The sequence below is a fragment of the Eublepharis macularius genome, chromosome 3 (genome assembly GCF_028583425.1).
Source record: "Eublepharis macularius isolate TG4126 chromosome 3, MPM_Emac_v1.0, whole genome shotgun sequence".
Classification (NCBI taxonomy): domain Eukaryota; kingdom Metazoa; phylum Chordata; class Lepidosauria; order Squamata; family Eublepharidae; genus Eublepharis; species Eublepharis macularius.
The window spans coordinates 56,754,745-56,777,496 of NC_072792.1; the positions used below are offsets into that span (position 1 = coordinate 56,754,745).

At 41.8% G+C, this 22,752-nt stretch overlaps 1 protein-coding gene across 1 annotated transcript; it reads left to right on the top strand.

Moving 5' to 3' along the window:
* The first annotated feature begins 1,222 nt into the window (after positions 1-1,222).
* Positions 1,223-22,414, top strand: NIPA1 (NIPA magnesium transporter 1). The gene is given in 6 exon segments (XM_054974993.1): positions 1,223-1,258; positions 1,260-1,386; positions 14,636-14,683; positions 18,046-18,136; positions 19,098-19,258; positions 21,903-22,414. Coding segments are annotated over 6 exon segments (975 nt in total).
* Positions 22,415-22,752: the final 338 nt, after the last annotated feature.

Sequence of the window (22,752 nt, forward strand, 5' to 3'; positions counted from 1 at the left end):
TGTAGTAGAAGAGCAAGAATCGGGTCCAGTAGTCTTTAAGGTGCTACTGGATCTGAATCTGCTATTTTATATGATATTCACTGAAGCATTATATTGACCTCAGTAACCATGTTAAAAGGCCACAAAACAGTTTCTTCGTAGTTTCTTCAGCTTTAGACTTTTCATCTCTGCTCAGCGTAGTATGTTTATAAATTGAAAAGAATTCAGCAGTTGTATAGAATCATAAAAAGTTGTAGATTTTAAATATAGTTATTTCTGGTGGGGAAACTATATACTGTATGTATCTGGAGGATCCATGGAATTTTACAAGCTATCAGCAGGTGAGATTACGCCCCCCCTCTAATAAGCAAGATAATTTCATTGATTCTACACAAGGCAGGGGGCAATGAGTTCTATGCAAAATTGACAGAAAGTAAGGAAGATTCAATAGATGTGGGTGACTTACTTCTGGGTAAAAATAAGGTTGCCGACCTCCAGGTGAGGCCTGGAGAAATCCTAGGATTACTATTAGACTTCAGATTATATCTGTTCCCCAAATGCTTTGGAGGGTAGACTCTGGGATTACATCCCCGCTGAACTCTCTCCCCAGGCTCTACCTCCAAATCTCCAGAAATTTCCCAACTCAGAATTGGCATTCCTACTAAAAATGGGAACGTGCAAAAGCTATAGTAAATAATGAATATATTTGCACACAACTTTTTAAACGCTGCAGGTGCAGAAAAATTAATGTGCGAGATTACCCCGCTATGGCATCAGCCAGAGGTTCCTTTTCTTGTCCTCTCTCGAAAGCGAACGTCTCTTTCTCCTCTCGAGTGTAGGAATCTTCAGTCGGCCCCGCAGCGACGTCATCATCAGCCTGCATGGGCATGACGTCATGGTGCAATGCTATGACGTGATCATGGTGCAGAGCCCGGGCTTCTTCCTGGCTGGCGCGGCCGGCGTTTCCTGACGAGAAGCTTGCCCGGCTGTTCTTGAGAGAGGCGGATGGTGGAAACAGGCAGCCGCACTTCTTCCCTGCTCCTCCAGCCCCCTTCAGTAGAGGGCAAGCCGATGCCAGAGGGGGCTGGAAGCGGCAGCCGGCGCCGGGGGCGGAGTTTGTGGTCCAGGGCGGGTCCCGCAGAGCAGCTGCCGGTTCCTGGCCGGCTGGTGGGACGAGGAGAAGAGCCGGCATCGCCGAGCCGCGGGCCATTCTTCGTGCTGGCAGCACCGCCCGGGCGTGGGGATGGCGGTCGGGGCGGCAGCGGCAGGGGCAGGAGACGGGGGGGGCGCCCAACCCCGGCCCGGCGGCGGTCTCGCTGGGCTTGAGCGTGGCTGTGGTCTCCAGCCTGGTGAACGGATCCACGTTCGTGCTGCAGAAGAAAGGGATCGTGCGGGCGAGAGGACGAGGTAGGGGCTCGCCCGGCCTGTTCGCCCTTTCACCTTCCCGGTCGTGCAGGAGGGGCTGCCTGTATTTGCAGCGGTAGTTTTAGGCGGGCAGCCCTCTGTCCTGATCTGCAGCAGAAGAGCAGGCTCCGAGTCGAGCGGCTCCGTGGAGACCAGCTCCATCCCCTGAGCTCCCGAGAGGGCTCGTACCCGGGAGGTGGAGTTGCTCCCTAGGGCGCCGCTGGACTCGGAGCCTGCTCTTCGCAGCCGCAGTGACCGTCCCCCTCTGGCTGCCCTGCTTTGACCTCCGCCCCGCCTGCGCCTTTCTGGTACCAGCGCAGCCCCGGTGCCTCCGGGCCTTAAAAGCTCGTCCCGGCCGGGCTGCGATTCCCAGGACTCTGATCTCCGGTGGCTGCTGCCCGTTCGACAACTTCTCTCACGTTCTTTGCTCTTCCGAAGACACGCCTCTTGCTTTCCAGCGCCCTCAAAGCCGGGAGTGGGGCGCGGGGGGAGGCTCGTCAGGTGCAGCAGCCTTGCTCCAGGGGCCGATTGAAATGGCCACTCCCCTCCCCGCCCCACACGAGGAAGGGCTGGCAGGCTGAGGCACCTCTGCCGGGGGAGGGGGGTAACAGGCCACTGGCCAAGGGGAATTTACACGGTGGTCTTAATGGCCACGCCAGGCCGGCACGCGCCCCCCCCCCCCCGCTGCGCTTGAGGGGACCCTTTCAACTGGGACTGCTGGCAAGCCACTTCAGCACCCTCTCCAGCTACTTGCTTTCCACTTTCATCCTGACCTCCTGAGGTGCTCTTGCAGCCGACTCTTGTTACTCTGAAACAGTAGCTGGCTTTTGAATAAGGCCACCTTTCTAGAGAGCTCCTGTGATCCCATTCACACTCTGCTTCACAAGTCCCAAGTAAGACCGGACTAAAAGCTTTCTCTCTCCCAAGAAAGTCCTGGAGCCTGTACTGTCCACTAGAGCACACTGAGTTGTTGTCTGAAGGTCAAAGAATCGGAGTCTGGCCAGGGAATGAAGCAGGTGTAATCCTAGGATTTTGGAACTGGTTAGAGTGCTAGGTTTGTTTTACTGTCATATAAAAGAATATTCAGTGGTGCCTAATCTTCACATACTACAAAAGAGAGTGTTTTCTCTGCCTGGCCTAAAAGGAATTTGAATGAATTGTGAACACTGACAAGAATCCACAGGTTGGCCAGGCTGAGATGCAGAGAGCTTTTTCAGACATAATTATAATAACTGTGCTTATATACCACTCTTCTTGGCAGATGAGAGCCCCATTCAAAGCATGCCCAGTGGGATTTTTAATAGCCTTGCCCTTTTGCCGTCTCACAAGCTGCTTTTTTGAAGTATCCTCAATTTCAGAAATGCATGGGGGCGGGGGGCTGGCATTTTAAAATGCACGTGCCCAGCATCTCCTTTGAGAGTGTTCATCCATAAGGCAACCAGAAATGGATTTTCTTTTAGCTGCTGAGGTGAATAGAGTATTTTCAAATGAGGTAACAGACAGAAGCATGCTGGTGGGAATGTTATTGTAAACTGTTCCATTCCAGAAACTAGGCCTGAATACATTGTTCTCAAACTATTCTGTCCTGTTGCAAAATCATTTAATTCAGTCCTGCTACCTAAACAAATCCTGCAGTAACTTAACTGAAAATTTCCCTGATTCCTTGCTTGGCTACAACTAATCATAACTGATCCAACCATCCATAAGTTTGGAATTTGAGACAACCAAAATGCAGAAGAAAAAGTGATTACCAGTATTAACTCATCTTGACAGCTCTCAGTTTCAATTAGACACAGTCATTAACATACTTCAAAAGTATCTTGTGTAATATGTCTAGTGTTAAAACAACTTAGCTGTGACTGCATGCCCACGTTGCTAAGCATTTATATAATAGGCCAAAAGAAGTTTAAAAAACTATCCTCTCTGAGATCTCTGTTGTTACATGACTGTGATTTGAACCTCTGAAGTAGTATGTTGTATGAAATAAAAAGTTCACAATGAGTTCTAAATGCCAAGTACTAAATTCTCTGGTTTCCCTTTTCAATAACTTATAGAATCCAAAACATCTTTTTTGATCTACAAAAAGCAATATCAGTTTTAAATCGGACATGGATTGGGTCCAAGTATTGCAATCACATTATCAAATGGATGTCCTGCGCTCCAGAGAATGTGTCAGTCAATCTTTATTACGGTCATAGACCACACATTAATAGCATACAACCTACAGTCAGGGTAAGTCCAGAGAATGTGATCATTGTATGGAAACTGGTACCTATAAACATATCAGGAACCGTGACTGCAGTTGGATGCATATCCAAATTACTATCAGTGGGATGTGCCTTTGAATGATGATCCAAATGTGGAGGGCAAATGAGTATATTGCACATCTGGGTTGGATCCTATGGAAAAGACTCACAGATGCAAAGGGTGAAATGACTTTCACTGATTCTCCCTGCTGTGGCAGCTATTCATCTTCTCTCTCATGCTGTTGTAGCAGGTCCCTCATCCCCCAAGAGCAGCATGGGGGGGGGGCGGGATTCATACTCCTGTGTATTGAATTTAGATGGGATCCAGCCCGTCTATTACATTTAAAATAACGGCATTTGTGTGTTTCAATCTGCAAGTGATTTCTCACTCATACTTCCTCATCCATGCGTGGATCACATTCCAGGGATCAGGGTAGGTATATGCACACTTGTTAGGGGGGGTGGTCTCCTTATGAGCTGAGGGAATTAGCATTCAAGGAGACAGAGTGAGAGGGGGGTTACTGCAAGATCTCCACTAATATATGCCAGGATCATTCTCTTAGAGAACTCTCAAGTAAACAGATGGGTGTTCATCAGGACAGGTTTCTTCATTAACAGAGCAAAAAGAGCAAACACACAGAGAATACATACAAAGCTAACTGGAAAACAAGGAGGACATGGAAAGAGTAATTGGGATGGAGTAATATTTACCAGTCCTGAATTTAATTTATTACATTTATATTCCGCCCTCCCTGCATCAGGGGGCTGAAGAGAGAAAAGGTCTGCAGAAGTAGCAGTGAAGCAACCTGCGCTTCACAGAAGGGGAAGAGAGGGCTCAGACATATTCTGAGGGTGCGTGGATGGGTTCAGATCACACACAGCATAAGGCAGCCTAATTATAGTGTGAAGTCAGCCTTACACACTTTCTGGTAATTTTCCAACTCTAGCCAGGGTTGGCATCTGTCCTGCCTGGCCAGGCAGTGTCATGTGCTTAAGGCACATGAGGTAGGGGCTTGTGATATTTCATAAGCTGCCCTTTCAATAAGGAGAAGGTATAAGGCTGCTAACACACTAAGGAATCACCTGTAAGCATAAAAGCATGTTCAGTCCCTCATGCCATGTTGTTAGAATGAGTTAAACTAGTTATTTGCTAAAGAGAGCCTGCTCCAGTTCAGCATCTCTGCAATAGCTTCAGAGATGTGCATGGTTGTCTTTTGATGACTGCTACATGAAACAATGAGTTATTAAAGACAGACACAACTCAAGCATTATAGGTAGAATTTTTCTATCACCTCCAACAGTGTTTTCTAGTAGAGTAAATCCATGCATTCATTTACATATCATCAAATATTTATAATTAAATGATAAACATGTATCTGCGAATTAGTCCGGGGCATTCAAAGTCTTGGTGAAACTGTACATACTGGATTTAAAGTCTAGCAAGTTTTGTAGCCCAATCCCTGTGCATGTTTACTCAGATGTACATCTCATTGAATTCAGCGGAACTAACTCCCAAGTAAATGTGAACAGCACACTGCAGGTGTGCAGACCTGCATGTATCTTCACACCACACATTTCATTTGTTGTAAGCATACCTAACACTCCATTGGGTCAGGCTATGAATTCACAAATGAAGAACTGACTGCATGTTTTCTCTGTTGCGACATAGGGAGGACTGCTTTCTTCTTGAGTAAGTAGAATTTCCAAAAATATTAGGAGTGCCTTGTAAAATTCTTTTTGCTCGTTGACCTACGAACAACAGGTGTTTCAAGAGCATATTCTGCCTATGCATGCTGTCTTAAACCATAAAGTGACATTGCTACAGCTGACAGGATGAAGTAACATACCTAGTTTGCATTTCTTGCCATCACCTTCTAGTCATTGATGTATTCAGGTTCTCTGTGCTGATTGATAAATTAATTCTAATTGAGAATCAAATGAAGAGTTTGGTATTATACAAAAACATTAGAACTACTAATTTTTTTAAAAATGCAGGAAATGTAATTTGATACCCGTATGACAGTACCAGTTTTATAGTGAAGATACCAGTGCAATAAGCCAAAGCATGGGGTTCTGTAATATTCCATTTGAATATCTTATATTTTGCTATTCTTACTATTAAAATACTGAGAGAGTTCATAGTTCAAAAGTTATTTTGCCTAAAAATGGCAGAATATTTGAGCTCGTCACTTTCTGGAAAAGTCCATTATAAAATGCATTTCAAACTTTTAAGTACCTTAAATACAAGGTGAAAATTATCTTTTATTATTATTCTTGAAGGCTCAAGGCTGTCCTTTTCATACTGAAATGTAATACTTATCCAGAAAATCCAATACTTTATTAATGCAGTGTGGGTTTGAATATTCCCAAAAAGAAGAATTAATAAGAATTAAAAACTTTGAGGTTGCATGAAGGATGCAAGAACTTTTCTTTAGCAGCAACAAATGCATAGGGGAGCGGGGAAAGGAACATTAAGAAAATATAATTTTGTCAATTTCACTCTGAAAGCTAATTTCAGTTTCCCTTTCAAACCAAGTAGAGGTGAAAATGACCCAACACTATAGGAGTATACAGTGCAATCTGTGTGGGTGGGTGTGGTGCCCTCAAGTCAGAGTTGACTTATGGTGATCCGTGTTGGGGTTTGCATGTCAAGAAACTATCACATGTGGTTTGCCATTGCTGCCTCTGCAACCCTGGTCTTCATGGGAGTTCTCCCATCCAATTACTAACCAAGGCCAACCTTGCTTAGCTTCTGAAATCTGGTGAGATCAGGCTCACTTGGGCTATCTAGGTCAGGGCACAGTGCAATCTACTACTAAAAGGGATAGGTTTGCCAACTTGCAGGTGGAGCCTGGAGATCTCATTGAACTCCAATTGATTTCCAGACTACAGAGATCAGTTTCCACGGAGGAAATAGTAGCTTAGGAGAATGGATTCTATGGCATCACATCCTTTCTAACATTCCTCACCATTTGCAAACTCCACCTTCCCCAGTTGGCAGATAGGAGATGTTCAGGCTGAAGAATACACAGTATAATTTCAAAAGTGAAATTTTATCATTTTTTCTGCTTCTCTAGATTAAATTAATCACACACCTTGATTTTCTTTTAAAAAATAAAAAAGTCGGGGCGTGGCGTCAGCTCAGAACGAGATGGACGCGTTGTGCTGAAGCTCCATCTTGATTCCACCCCAGGCCCCTAAAACAACACATTCTACTTCACGTTTCTGAAATTGACATGAAGGGTAAGCAGGATCAGTCTTTCAAGAAGCAAAATATAAAGGCAGTAAAGAACTTACAAACGTATTTCCCTAGTTCTCAGGCTGAAAGTGCTGAGGGGGAAACGGAGGGAGGGAGGGCTAATATGGCGGCCGCGGGAAGCTCAGCTGAGGCACGAAAGCTACCGGCTGTACCCTATGACCCTGCACTGAAAACGCTGCTAAAAGAGATCGAAACGAGCTTTGCTGATTGGATCTCTATCATGATGGAGCCCCTATCTAAACAAATAAATGAAGTTAAGCTGGTGCTGGATGCGGTAGCTCAAAGGACGGACCAAGCCTTGTCCCAAACGGCAGCTTTAAAAGAAGATGTTCGGCTCCCCCAGTCTGAGAACAGCAAGGTCCAAAGCAAAATCCTGGACATTGAATTTCAACTGAGGAGTTCTAATTTGAAGTTCAGAGGACTGGAGGAGGATTTTACAACAGACGTAGACCTTTCTACTTTTCTCTCTGACTGGCTGGCAAGTGAACTACAAATGCAGGAGGGAGCAACCGTCGCCATTTCTAAAGCGTACAGAATTGGCGCCAAAAATAATGAAAGGAGGAAGGGGCCGAGAGACGTAGTGGCAATGTTCGTTGATTGGAAAATAAGGAAACAAATCCTGGAAACGGCCAGAATGAAAAGATTTCTGACGTACAAAGGAGCAAGAATTAATGTTTTCACAGATCTCCTTTCTGAAATACTTGAAAAACGACGACATTTTAAAAGCGTAACAGAAGGTTTCAGATCGGCCCAAGTCGACTACAGCTGGACCCGCTTCTCTACGCTCCGTGTTAATATCAACGGCAAGGTTCATTTCATTTCGACACCTGAGGAGGGACGTCGCTTCATGCAGGAGCTCGGCATTGAAATCGCCATGGAGACGGAAGCGGGCGCACAATGGAGGAAGCGCAGCATGCCTTTATCGCCGCAGAAGACCAACAAGATTGCTGCCCGTGATGCCTAACCACGACTGTTCTGATTGTCATGTTTGTATGAAGTAGAATGTTTAAAGCTAATACTATCCATTTCATTTAAGGGGGGCGGGGTGGGATTGAATGAGGGGCTTTTTGCTTTATTTAGCTCCTTTTTACAGGCAGTCCTTTCTGTTGGTCTGTAGCCGAAGCTCAGAGGGGTTCTCTTCGCTGAGCTTCTGAAGACTGCCTAGCAATGAGATAACCAGTACTTAGTTACTGAAGTTTTATTTGCGATCTCCTTGCTTGCCCCGCCACTCTAATAGCCCACTTGATTCTAATTGATAGATCAGCTGTGAGGGGGGCGACCACTGTGATTTTCAGCCACGTTGAGATCTTCCCTTCCCTAATTAATTAACACCACCTTCCCAACTGTAATAAACCCTGACACAAAACGCGCTAGTTACACTAGCTAATTGATTAATTCATTGAATATATTTCAAACTAGAATAAGGGGGGGGTAAAGGGAAATCTTTTTAACAGTACTTGATTTTGGGGGGATTGATTCACATTGCTGAAATTAGTAAACACTATAATCGCATAGTTAATAATTTTAATTTTTTAATTTTATTTCTACCATATAAAGGAAAGCCAATAAATTCTCCAATTGATCAAATATACCCCACGTGATTGACTACCCAATAGGGATTGGTAGGGCCTCACGAAGTGATATAGGGGTTGAATCTTAGGATCTCATCAACTGTTTTAATATTTATCTCTAATCAACTTGAAATATAATTAATTGAGGGGAGAGGGAGGGGGGTTGTCTAAAATTGGGGGGTTTGATTAATAGCTTATTGATTTTGCACTGATTGAGGACGTAAGAAGCACTATCAACAATTAATTTCTGAGTGACCGCCTCTTATTGATTATACTTGAAGCCACTTCATATCTGTGTATATGTATCAACTTGATCTCCTACAGAACTGCTTGCAAATTCCTCCATTAATTGATCATAGCTGTTAGACCATTTGTTCATATAGCTTAACATATAGATACAGGGTAATCAACTACTTTACTATCCATTTCAAATCGACTTTCACAATCCTGAGGGTCTTAGAGGCGGGGGAGGAGGGTCCTATTATTTTGGGGGTGTCGATCTTGCAGTCAGCTGTCTGCGAATTATTGTGTGATTCCTCTCTCATAACCAGGTTGGTTATATGTTATATGTTATATAGTTGGATTTAAGGTATAATATTTTCTCCCTACATTTGAATAGTTAGAAGAACTTAGCTGTGTTTGGCACTAGTGTTGATAACTTCTTATTTTGCCTACCTTACCTGCCTGTGCTAAGCTGCACTATCTTAACGCCGTACTGCTCGGTTGGCAACGGAAGCACCTTATTTGCTTGTAACACTCCAATAGTACCACTTTGGCCTAAAGAACCTCACACTTCAATCACAGGGTACCTGATTGCTTAGCAATGACCTCGCAATCAGGTTTGCATGTTGTCACCCAAAATTTAAGGGGGCTCAACAACCTTATAAAAAGGAGACGAGTCCTATCGAAATTAGCAAAACTTAATGCTGATGTGGTTATGATTCAAGAAACTCATCTCCATGCGATGCACGATGAGGAGCTTAAGGCCCCCTGGATTAAAATGCAGTTTCATGCGAAAGGCTCCTCAAAGGCCCGAGGAGTGGCAATACTGTTAACTAAAAATTGCCAGTTTGTACATAGGGCTAGTCTAAAAGACTCTAAGGGACGATACCTCTTCATCAAAGGCCTACTGGATGACCGGATGGTCACACTGGCCTCAATATACGCACCTAACGCAAGCCAGCTTGATTTCTTATCTGAAACACTGCAAAAATTACAGAACTTTCAAGAGGGACCGGTGATAGTAGGTGGGGACCTCAACTTGATAGAGAACCATAAATTGGATAAATCCTCATTTAATCGTACTAACGCCAATCCCAAAAAGGTACTTAACGCTTCATCCTCAACCTCGAAGCTGCTGACGCTCCTTAATCGCTTCCATTTAATTGATGCCTGGAGGGAGCAAAATAAAACGCTTAGGGATTACACCTATTACTCCTCACGGCATGATGTATACACAAGGATCGATTACATTCTTGTATCAACAGATCTTTCTAATAGCGTGAGCCACTCTGAGATAGGTACCATAGATTACTCGGATCATGCCTGGGTGGACTGTAGGGTAAACCTAACCTCTGAATATCCTAGGGAAAGGTATTGGACCTTTAATAAGAACCTCTTACTCAATGATAGCACTACTAAAATGATAGAACAATATATTAAACAGTATCTAGAAGAAAACAGAACGGGACAAACCTCAACCCAAATGGTGTGGGATGCGCTTAAAGCAGTGTTGCGAGGGAGGTTAATAGCGCTCTCGGCATCTCTATACAAAGCTAAAACACAGCAGAAACAGACCCTGATTGACAAAATTAACACCCTAGAACGTCTACACAAAAGGAATGGCAGTAAAAAGGTATATAAACAGCTACTACACGAACGTAAAACCCTAGAGGCATTAGAAACTCAGCAAATTCAGAAAAATCTTTTATACTTAAAGCAAAAATACTGGTACCACTCCCCTAAATCCCTACGATACCTAGCATGGAAAGTAAAAGACAAAAAAATCAATAGGCATGTCAGGTTTATCAAAGATTCCAACAACCGGGTGCTCACTAGACCTGTCGACATAGTAAAGGTGTTTAGAGACTTTTACGCCAAGTTATACTCCTCAACCAAGCCAGACAAAGAGAAAATCAAACTATATCTGTCTAAGCACAAAAATATTAAACAATTAGCGGGGACCCACAAAATGATAATGGACAGTCCTATCTCCAATGTTGAGCTCCTTGACTCCATCAAGGGCTTGAAACGCAATAAAGCCTCGGGGGCCGGACGGCTTCCCGGCGGAATTTTATCAGAAATTTGCGGCAACACTGCACCAGCCCTTGCTTTCGGCCTGCAATGACATTTTTGTGTTAGGCACCTTACCTGGAACATGGTCAGAAGCTAACATTACATTAATTCCCAAGGAGGGCAAGGATCCTTCGAACCCTAGCTCTTACCGCCCAATATCTCTTCTAAACACAGACTATAAAATCTTTACCTCGATCCTAGCGAAAAGGCTGAACTCTTTTATAGGGAAATATATTTGTAAAGATCAAATAGGCTTCATCCCCAACAGGGATATCTCGGAGAACATTTATAAAGCTTTAAATATACTAGCTTATAGCAAGCATTACAATCAACAACTACTGCTCCTATCCCTAGATGTAGAGAAGGCTTTTGATTCGCTTGAAATCACCTACCTACAAGAGCTCCTGTCCCACATGAATTTTGGTTCTGATTTCCAACATGTAATTAAAGCCATATATGACTGCCCCCATGCAAAAATTAAAACCAATGGTGTCTCCTCCCGCTCACTCACCCTTCACAGGGGCACACGACAAGGTTGTCCGTTGTCTCCCATCCTTTTTGCTCTAGCGATCGAACCCCTTGCTGAAGCTATAAGGTCTAATGTGCAAATCCATGGAATAAAGGTCACTGACAACACCTTTAAATTGTGTCTCTTCGCCGATGACATTTTGCTGTTTATCTCTCACCCTCTAGACTCCCTGAAGTACCTCCACAAAGAATTGGCCCAATTTGAACTAATCTCAGGGCTAAAGGTTAACCAAAATAAGTCAAGTCTTCTCCCCATAAATTTGCCTGCTCCTTTGAGTAACGAAATCAGACGGCTCTACCCATATCAATGGGCGCAATCTCACTTACATTACCTAGGCGTAAATATCCCCCAAAACCCGGACCACCTGCTCCGACTTAATCACCAGCTGCTGATGAAAGAAATTAAGAGTGTATTATTCAAATGGAACAAACAAACGTTATCTTGGTTTGAGAGGTATAACTTGATTAAATCCTTCATCCTTCCAAAACTAATATTCCTTTTCCGAACAGTCCCAATACAGATTCCCCATCACTTACTGAGCCAATGGCAGACATCCCTCAATAGGTTTCTTTGGGATCATAAGCGTCCCAGAATAGCTTTTAAGATCCTGAGGACCAAACGCTCTAAGGGGGGATTTAACTTCCCTGATGTTGGCACGTACTATACAGCAGCTAGGCTATCGGACGTAGTTCAAATCTTGCACCATAACACACACTTTGACTGGATGGATGTGCTGCATCCACAACATCAAACCCACACGATTGGCGAACTATTCTGGACCAATACTGCTCACCGTTCCGCTTCATCGAGCGGAAACATCTTCCTCATGGCCCTTCTGAAGCTCTGGGATAAACACAAGTCCAAACTGATCCCTAAAATCTCTAGATTCTCACTATTGACCTCGCATGACGGGACACCGCCTCAACATAATAGTGCAATCTCATCAACCTGGGAGAGCCTTAGGAACAAGAGGCTGACAGATATAACATCTAAAACTGGCATCTTAGACAGAACAGAACTAGCTCGCAAACTCGGTGGGGAGGTTCCGTGGTACCTCTACTTTCAGTTAACCTACTTTTTGAGACACCTGGAAATAGGGCAAGTCCTATCCAAACCTATGACGGAATTTGAAAAGATTCTTGAACCCGATTCTCTCTCCCGCAAAGGGCTTCTGTCTAAAATCTATAACATGCTGATTAACTCCCATACTAAACAGAATGAGACACTGAAAGATAAATGGCAACTAGATTGCGGTGTTGACATCTCGCAGTCTGACTGGGAACGGGTTTGGACTTCCAAACTACTAAGCACCCCGGTCATTAATGCCAAACTACAAAATTACAAAATCCTTCACAGGTGGTATCTCACCCCACAGCAGCTAGCAAGGATAGACCCCAAAAGATCCCCTCTCTGCTGGAAAGGGTGCGGTGAGCAGGGAACGTTTATACACGTATGGTGGGGATGCCAATCCATTCAAGGATTTTGGCACTTAGTTTTCAAAGAAATCAAAATCATCACCTCCCACGCTATCCCTCCTAGCCCTGAACTGATCTTTTTGGATGTCTGGACTGACTCTCCTGTACCTCGCCAACGGAGGGACCTAACTCGCACGTTCTTGAATGCTGCCAAGAATGCGATAGCAATCAAATGGAAATCACCTGTTCCCCCGGATTTACACATGTGGTACAGGATGGTGTGGGACCACCTTATAATGGAAAGAATATCTGACAGATTGCAACTCTCTACAAACCCCTTGAAACCCTCTGACTTTGCATCCAAGTGGTTCCCTTTCTTGGATCATCTAGCCAAAAATGAGTTCTTAGCATCACAGCTGCCCTTTCGGGCAATCATAAATCCAGAAGTGTGAGTGGTCAAGAGGCCATTGTGGTACTGGAGTAGTTATGTTATCTTGTCCTTGAGATGTAGTTCAACAAATATCCTTGTTTGTATGTTCGCAGACTAGGTAAAGTATGTCAGCTAAGGTATATGTATTAGAAATCTCCTCTTATGTCCCAATTGTATATACAGAAATCGTTTTGTGTATTGTTATATGATATATCCTCTTACAGTTCATGTTGTTATGACTTATTGTTAATAAAGTTTAAAATTGAAAAAAATAAAAAATAAAAAGTCCCTTGTGAGGAGGCTTATTTCTTGTGATTGCAAGCCAACACATTTCTGAAAATATTTGCAAAATGCAATTTAAATAATTTTGACTAGTGAATGAACAGGCATTTCCAATTGCCTATCCATGTCCTTTTAAGTCATATGCATATACTTACAGCCCTGTGTAAGGACCAGGCCTTGTACCACCTAATATAGAATGCTACATTTAAAAGTTTGGTTCAGGCCTCATGTCTTGCAGATTTCTTGCTAGGCCTGTTTGTTGGAAAGTTCCAAGCTCTGTTAATTGAACCTGGGCTCCTTTCCTCTCGTGAGAGAGTGGCCTTGGGAAGGCAAGAGGCTGGTGCTGATCTCAACCCCAGCTGTACCTTGCAGCCATTGCCAACCACCTGCAATGTGAGATAGAGCTCCTCAGCTCCATGTCACTACCAGGATGCCTAGAGTAAGCTGGCATGGATGGACTTTGGTAATATCAACCAGCTTTGGAACCAACTCAGAGAATGCTTAGTCAAGACAGCCAGTACTGTTTCAGATAGTTAGGACAGCAAGCTGTTATTTGTTTTCTTGCCTTGCCTAAATGCTTTTTAAGAGTGGTTTCTGCTTTCCATACACTCCTGCACTCTTTCTTTAATAAACTCCAATAATATTTTACCAGCCTGTGTCCAGTGTTGTTTGCGAAGGAGGTACACACACTCAAAAGAACCCAGGAAGCTGGAGTGCTTCAAAACAAATGACCCGAGCTCTTAGAGACTCCTAGGAGTCCTGAGTGGCTAGGAAAACTGTCAGGGAAGGGGGATGAAAGTCGCTGGGTTGATACACCCTGACTGACCATTGAGAGTGACACCAGAAACAGATGCTGTTTATTACAGGTGAGTGACTTCAGTATGTGTATAGCTCAAAAAAAATCATACGTAAATAGTGTTGGCAGTACCAGAACTAGATATCAAATACCATGGAAGCTGTCTGAAGAACATCAACAGCTTTTTCTCTATAATGTAATAATAGCTGCAGTTATATACTGCTCTTCTAGACAGAATAGTGCCACTCAGATTGGTAAACAAAGTCAGTGTTGCTGTTATCCTCACAATACAGCTGGGGCTGAAAGGAGTGGCTTATGCAAGGCTACCTACTGAGCTTGTAGCAGAGGTGGGATTCAAACCACCAGGATGCTGATTTTATGCCTTGCAGTGTTTTTGATGTGCCATTTCCTTTCCCCTCCTTTTTTTAGGAACTTCATATTTAACTGACATAGTATGGTGGTCAGGCACTATTGCAAGTAAGTACCTTCTACTTTGAATTAATTTTCTGTTTTTCAAAAGGGATGGTATTTATACCAGATGACAAAGCATGCTGCTAGACTGGTGTTCTTTTGCTTGTTCTGTTACTAATTTTAACAATTTGTTCCTTGTTTGAAGGTTTTGGATAACAAATCTTATAAATGGTCACTTTGATTAAGCTATGAGCATTTTGGTTTTTTAGGATTACAAGTTGTGGTTCTTTTGCTTCTTAAACAGTTCTGGCATTTGCAGTATTATTGTAAATATAATGCATCTCTGGAATTTACAACAATGCTCAGATTTTAAACCAAAGCGTCAGTCAGACCTTACAAAATCAGTCCTCTTTTGTTAAACATTCTGTTGTCTAAGACTGGGCAAAACAGACAAAAGAACAACGGTGTAGTGGGAAGAAAAAAACAGTTATACTGCCCCCATATGCTTCACATACACTTCTTCATCGGGATCTATAAGCATGTAAATAAAAATAAGAAAAAAATAAATTGCCATTACAAAACATAATTAAGAAATTTAGTTAAAAGGTAGTAAACACTGAGAATGTGCATAAATATATCCAGAACGACAGGTCCAGGGATTTTTTCCAGCTGGAACGCGGTGGAACGGAGTTCCAGCACCTCTTAAAAATGGTCACATGGCTGGTGGCCCCGCCCCCTGATCTCCAGACAGAGGGGAGTTTAGATTGCCCTCTGCACCCCTGAGCAGCGCGGAGGGCAATCTAAACTCCCCTCTGTCTGGAGATCTGGGGGCAGGGCCACCAACCATGTGATCATTTTCTCCAGGGGCAACTCACTGAGTTCCACCACCTCTTTTCCCAGAAAAAAAGCCCTGCACAAATCTATGAGTATGTTTAAGATATTATACAAGTGCAATAAAGGAGTTTTACACAGACTATATACAGATGGAAACAAATAGTAAAACAAAATTTATATAAATCACACTATTTTTCTAAACTATAAAATTGCATAGCCAAAGCAATTCCCACAGGAACAGGCCTTCAGAGAGAGAAGTGTGATAGACCAACTAAATACAAAGCTCTGCTACCCCTAGCAGCAGTTTTCAGTCGTGCTACTAACTTTGCATTGAAGACTGTTTCACACAACTCCTTCAGCTGCTTTTTGCAGCTGAAGTGGAAAAAGAAACATCAACCACTGGGGATGTGACTGGGCTACGGAGACAAGTATGGAGAGTTAAGGTAGAACTTTAAAATCACTGGAATATAAATTCTGTAATCTTTATTCATAGCTGTCAGGAGAAGAGGATCATCACAGGTTTTTTCACACATGTGCTAAACGTGAGTTTGATTGAGGGAAGCCCCAGCTCAACTGGCTTTTTAAAAATGTAACCTGAAGCTTACCTTTAAAACAACATGGGAGGGTGTAAATCAGCTCCTGTGTGCGCATGGGCACAGCAGGAGTGTCTTCATTCCCTCTTTTGCTTTAACTAGCAGAGGAGGGCCCTAGGAGAGGGCTAGTTGCGTTACAGCCAGTTTCACACATCTGCCCAGGTGTAATTAGATGATACTGGCAGATCCTGGACAGACGTGGGAGCCAATTTGCAACTCCCTACACACATTGTTTAAAAGGTAAGCTTTGGGTCACCTGCTAAAAGTGAGTTGAGTTGGTGTTTCCCCCAATCAGGTTCATGTTTTGGCGCATGTATAAAGAGACCCGCAGTTGACTAATCGATGGTAGGATTGGTGGAATATTGGCTTTGCCATTTTTAAATCATTCAACTTCGGTGCCTTTCCCTGTATAGCACACTTACAGCATCACCCCTGTATTTTGGTTTACAGCAGTGATCTTCAACCGTTTCAAACATAAGACTCACCATTTACTGCTCAAGTGGCAGAATGGGGCCCACTGAATGAAAGGAAATCTCGTCACACCAGAGTTGTGTAACAGGAAGAGCCGGAGTTGTGATCTCACCCGTTGGCATCCTCCAGCTGCCAACATGCATAGAGCATTGGAGGACAAACTGACAGAGAAGAAGGTTAAGCTCAGGAAAGATAAAGGGGAAAGTAAAGGACACTTTTTGGGAGAGGAGGGCTCCATTGACTGTGTTAAAAAGAATCCTCTCCAGGAGTAGGTTTGTAGGTTGGGGGTGCTACTGGACCCAGTCCTCCTGTTGGATAAGCAGGTGGCAGCAGTGGCTAGAGGTACCAGCTGAAGTATTTCCAGTACATGACTTGACAATATCTAGGTTTGGCTACTGCAATGACATTTTCATGAGATTGCCGTTGAAGAGTGTTCAGGAGCTACAGCTGGTATAGAATGCTAACTGGAATGGATCATAGGGACCATATTATTCCAGTCTTGTTCCACCGGAACTGCTTCCAAGTTAGATTCTAAGCCCAAATCAGGGTACTGGTATTGACTTTTAAAGTCCTATACAACTTGGGACAACATACCTTAAGGACTTCATAACTCCCATATCAACCTACCCAATCTCTGTGGTCATCTTTGGGGGCCCTTTTTTGGATGTCCTCGCCATCTGAGGCTAGATGGATGGGAACCTGAAAAAATGCCTTCTCAGTCATGGTATTATTTATTATTTATTTATTTATTTATTTATTTAGATTTCTATTCTGCCCTCCCCACGAAGGGCTCAGGGCGGATTACAGCATATTAAAACACATTAAAGTTAATTTACACAGTTAAAACCATAATAGATTGATAAAAATATAATATAATATACTCACATATAGAAATATAAAAATATATATTCAGATGGAGGCAATCAATAGCAGCAGATACAACTTGACATGATAAGGTGGTGGACAACCTTAGTAGGGAGGGGTTCATATTTTATTCTTCTCCATTTTTCTCCATTTTTCAGCCAGTGGAGGCCAAGCCTGACCTCAACCATATGCCTGGCAGAACATCTCTGCCATGCCTGGAAGAATATCAAAATTATGCTATTCCCTCCTACGGCAGATTCATTTATCCCCCTCCATCAATGTCTTCTGACAGTGGGTGAAGAATTACCTGTTTTGTTTGGCATTCCTTCACTGACTCTCCCACTTCCAGTTTGTGTTTTAATTGGTTTTATAATATGTATTTTTAAAAGCTGTTTTAATGGTTTTTTGATTGTTTGATTCCTTGAGGACCCTAAGTTGTATGGAAAGCTGGCATTAAATGTTTTAAATAAAATTCACACTAAACTAGCTATCTCTCTTTTGAGGAAACTAGACAGTCTTTACAGTTGCAAATTAAGTCTACCAGCTACCTTTCACTCCTGCTTACCCTATAACTCAGCAATACAATGTTAACTCATGCTTGTTCAGAATTTAGGGATAAGCACAGTTCTGTTCTTTCTCAAAATATTTTTGTGGTTTTTTTCACAGTGGCTCTGGGTCAGATTGGGAATTTCTTAGCCTACACTGCGGTTCCAACCGTTCTAGTGACTCCCCTTGGAGCTCTTGGAGTTCCATTTGGGTAAGGATTTTATATATCTCCATTTGAAGTATACATCAATAAAAACATTCATATATGGAATAAACATTCAAATACCAGCAAAAAATTTAAAACCTAGAAAATGAAAGTAGATGCTAGGTGTGTCCTTAAATACCATTAATAAAGTTATGAGTCCCACTCCCTACACAAATAGCCGTTTTGTGCACATTTGCGTTTTGCAACTTTGTTTTCTATCCATCTCAGAATGATTCCTGGTTGTAGCTCCGCTTAAAGTTTTGTTCCTTCATTTTCTGTCAGCTACCAGGTCTACCATGTATCACTTTTCCTTATTCAAGGGTATTGGATTTGTTAGTGGAAATTTTTATACAACTACACACTTTGCTTCCTGATCAACCCTTTCCTAAATGTTATCTTTCATTTAAATCTTGGAATTGGGGGTGGGAGCAAATAATGAAAATAGTAAGATGCAACCTCAAATCACCATCCAGAAAGCCCCCTCATGTTGATTTATATATGCAGAGACCCTCTTAGATGGCTTTCGGATCAGATCCAGCCAAACAATCCTTTTGCTTTTTAAATGAACATCAGTCACAAGTGCTTATTATAGGCAAGTGGCACCATTCCTCTATACTTACTCTGAGTCTTGACCCAGATCATGTACCTTGTAAAAAACCTTACAAATATCTTTAGAGACCAAGTGTTCTGTGCTATACCCCTTAAGTTAATTGAGAATTTATTCAGCCCTTGTGTGTGAGAGAGATTCTCTCTCACCATAGCATTTTGAAAGTGATATATTTCTCCCTCTCTTGCACTGGATAACATATTCCCATTATAAAAACTGCAGTTTCAACTCTTATTTTGGATAAATTGACACAGTTCCATAAAAAGGCATAATAGAAGGTAACATCTTACATTGAGTTCAGATAAACAGCACTGAAAGATTAATTGAAATGTTCTCTTTTCTCCCCTATCTTTTTTAAAGATCCATTTTAGCTTCCTACTTACTGAAAGAAAAACTCAACATTCTTGGCAAGCTGGGCTGTCTGCTGAGCTGCGCAGGTTCTGTCGTTCTCATAATCCATTCTCCAAAATCTGAAAGTGTCACCACTCAGGCAGAGCTTGAAGAGAAGCTCACAAACCCAGGTATTTCATTATTTGGGATAATAATAACATAGCCAAGCAAATCTATCTCAATAGCTGCATTGGTTCCACAAAACAAACAAAAAACCCACAGTGAACTGGTCCTATATGAAGAATCACCTCACTGATTTTGTGTCAAATACTGCAATTTTTCTATTGTGAAAGAGGGTGGTTCAATGCCTTCCTGATGCTCCATCTTTAATTGTCGTGGCACTTTTGCTCCACAATCATGAATTTGTTCATTCAAAAGCAAGTCCCACTGCATTCAATTAGATTTGTTTCCCAGTAACTATACTTAGAACTGCAGCTGTGGAAAAAAAATTACTCTTAAGGAGAGAAGACGAACCAGCTTGCTTTCTTGATGGGAAACTCTTATCCAGTGAAAGTCTGTGGGTGCTTTAATACATTATTGAAGGAGAAGCCAACTGTTGTCCTACACAATTAAAATAATGGGATTTAATCAGCCTAATGGTGTCCAATAAAGTTTGTGCCAAGGTTATTTATTGGAGGGCTACAGATTTAGAGTAGTAGTCATTTTTTTTAGGTATAAATGTATTATGAATTACAGAAGAAATGGCAAAACGATCATTTTATATTCTCCTCGTGTGTGTTTTTAACATAGGTTGAGAAAATAGGTGACAAAATGGAAGAAGAGGCATGTAGCAATGCTCAATAATTGGGAAGACAGGTTTTTTTTCTCTGTGGAGCTCTGGTATAAAGCAAGTTAAAATGTGTACCTTTTGAAGGCTAGTAAACGATCCAAATCTTAGTTTTGACTTGGTCATTTTGTATTTTAAGTGTTCATGCTCATGGTAAATTATGACCTTCATGGCAGTCAGTGTTAGCTTGTAGTGAACATGCAGGCGGTTAAAGAGACCATAGTTCTGGGTGAGCTACATATGATGAACTGACATGAGTTGTGCTGCACTTCTTTTGTGGATTTGGGAATTAGGGATGACTTCAAGTACATCATGGGTGAGAGTGAAAAAGCTTCTAAATCTTTACCTACAGTTTTTCCTCATAAATCACTTGTCCCAGTTATTTCTCCCAGCAGTTACTATTTCCTGTCTCAGAGTCTGAGGGACAAAAACAGCAGGGGAAACCTGTTTGTGGGTAGAGGGAAGATTGGTTCTGTTGACGGTATTAGGATGTAGCATCATAAAGTATATTAACAAGGATCTGGAATGTTTTCATTCCTCAATGGTTGGTGCTGTCTACTATGATGTGGTTGTGGAGGGGGGAGGGGAGAACGCAGCCCCTTCTACCTGCCTATGATATGCTTTAAATGGTCCATTCTGTCACCATATAGGAATTTGGCAGTGATGTAATTCTGACATATGGGTCTGCTGCCATCCCATGTGATTTAACCCTCAGTGGTATGTTTTTAGCATACTAGAAGCACAAGCTGAACAGCATAGTCCTTTGACATCGCCTGTTAAATAACTGAACGTTGCAAGACCAGAAAGCAACTTTTGCATTAGATCCAGGAAAGGTATGGCCAGATCTAGTAGTTGGTTATTTGGATCACTGGTCTGAGTCCATTTTAAGGTATATATTATCATAAGGTATATATTATCATAAGGTATCATATACCTTATGAAACCTACCCTTATATATTTTTAGAAATGTTGACTGTGCTTTCAAACATTTTAAGCTGGTTTATTTAAACTGTTCTCTGTATTTGTTGTATCCTGTTCCTTGATTAACATTTTGACTTAGCTGGAACCATGTGAACTCCTCCCGCAGAGAGACTTGTCTTATCCCCTTATGTTGCCGTCTACCTGCAAGTGAAGACTTTTGTTTCATCTGGTGCTCCCTCGGTGGTTCTTGTCCAATGTTTAAATTACTGTTTTTATGTTTGTGTATTTAGATCAGTTTGAATCGTTTTAATGATGTGTTTTTATTTGCTTTCAGTGGTTTTTAAGCCGAAAATAATAAATACACGTTTTTAATCTGTTAGCTGCCTTTGTGATCCTGTATAAATTTTGTAAAGAAATAAAGAAAGTAGAATAGAGAATAAAGAAAGACATGCATTGTAAATTGATTTGGGATAGCAATTGACTGCATATCTTTGCTTTATCATGGCTTTTTTTTAAAAAAAAAAACAACTTTCCAGGAAAAATGAAATCATAGTGCATTTTAGACAACAATTTTTCTAGACACTATCAAAATTACAGTTTCAAGAATTAACATTAGGCAAATGACAAAGGGCTTGTTTGAATAGGACTTAGCTGAATTACAGCGTAATCTTAAACAGAGTTACAACCTTCTAAAGTCTATTGAAGTCTATGGACTTAGAAGAGTGTACCTGTATTTAGGATTGTGCTGTTAGTGAAAAGGAACCCAGAGATATCATAACGGTATCATTCTAGAATTGTTAATATTATTCCAACAAAAAATAAACTATTTTAAAAGCAATATTTAGAAGTTGTTTTACCATATTGGTTTCTACAAAAAAGAGAGCTGTGCATACATCAAATGTCAGAGAGTTTAGGTTTTCTGTTCTCATTTAATCCACTTTTTGCATACACCTACCGTAAATAAGTGTTGCCATAGAACTGCTTGTTTATTTATTACAGTATCTGTACACTGCCTTTCCTCTTGGCTTATATGGAAATTTACAATGCTTTTATTCTTTGTTTTTCAGTGTTTGTTGGTTACCTCTGCATCGTCCTACTTATGCTGCTTCTACTTATCTTTTGGATTGCACCAGCTCATGGACCCACTAATATTATGGTTTACATCAGTATTTGCTCATTGCTAGGAAGTTTCACAGTGCCTAGCACAAAAGGCATAGGACTGGCTGCCCAAGATATCTTTCACAATAATCCGTCAAGCCAAAGAGCACTGTATCTCTGTTTGGTTCTGTTGGCGGTATTAGGATGTAGTATCATCATTCAGTTCAGGTACATAAATAAGGCTCTGGAATGTTTTGACTCTTCAGTGTTTGGTGCCATCTACTATGTGGTATTCACCACTCTGGTCTTGCTGGCCTCAGCCATCCTATTCAGAGAGTGGAGTAATGTTGGAGTGGTTGATTTCTTAGGGATGGCTTGTGGATTCACTACTGTATCTATTGGAATAGTTCTTATACAAGTTTTCAAAGAGTTCAATTTCAGCATTGGGGAGTTGAATAAGCCTAATATGAAGACTGATTAAGATCCTAATAAGGTTGGATGGCCAGAGATGATAGAGCCTTTAATATCTAGGCCAAAGGAATGACAGAGTCTCTAATTTTTAGGACAAAAGAAAAGTGGAATCTTTCATTCCTTGCTGGAATATATGAAATTTCTCAATGGCCGCCATCCAGTTTCTCTGACTGCTGTTGCCACGCTTCAGCCATTTAACAGCATTAAGTGGAATAATCTTACAATTCTCACAACATATGGTAAGAATTATTTCAGTGTAAAGACTGATAAATTTCTTCATTCTAAAAGCTGATTAGAGTTGAGAAGAGTTGAAGCATTTGGCATGTTAGAATGGAGGACCCATTCAAA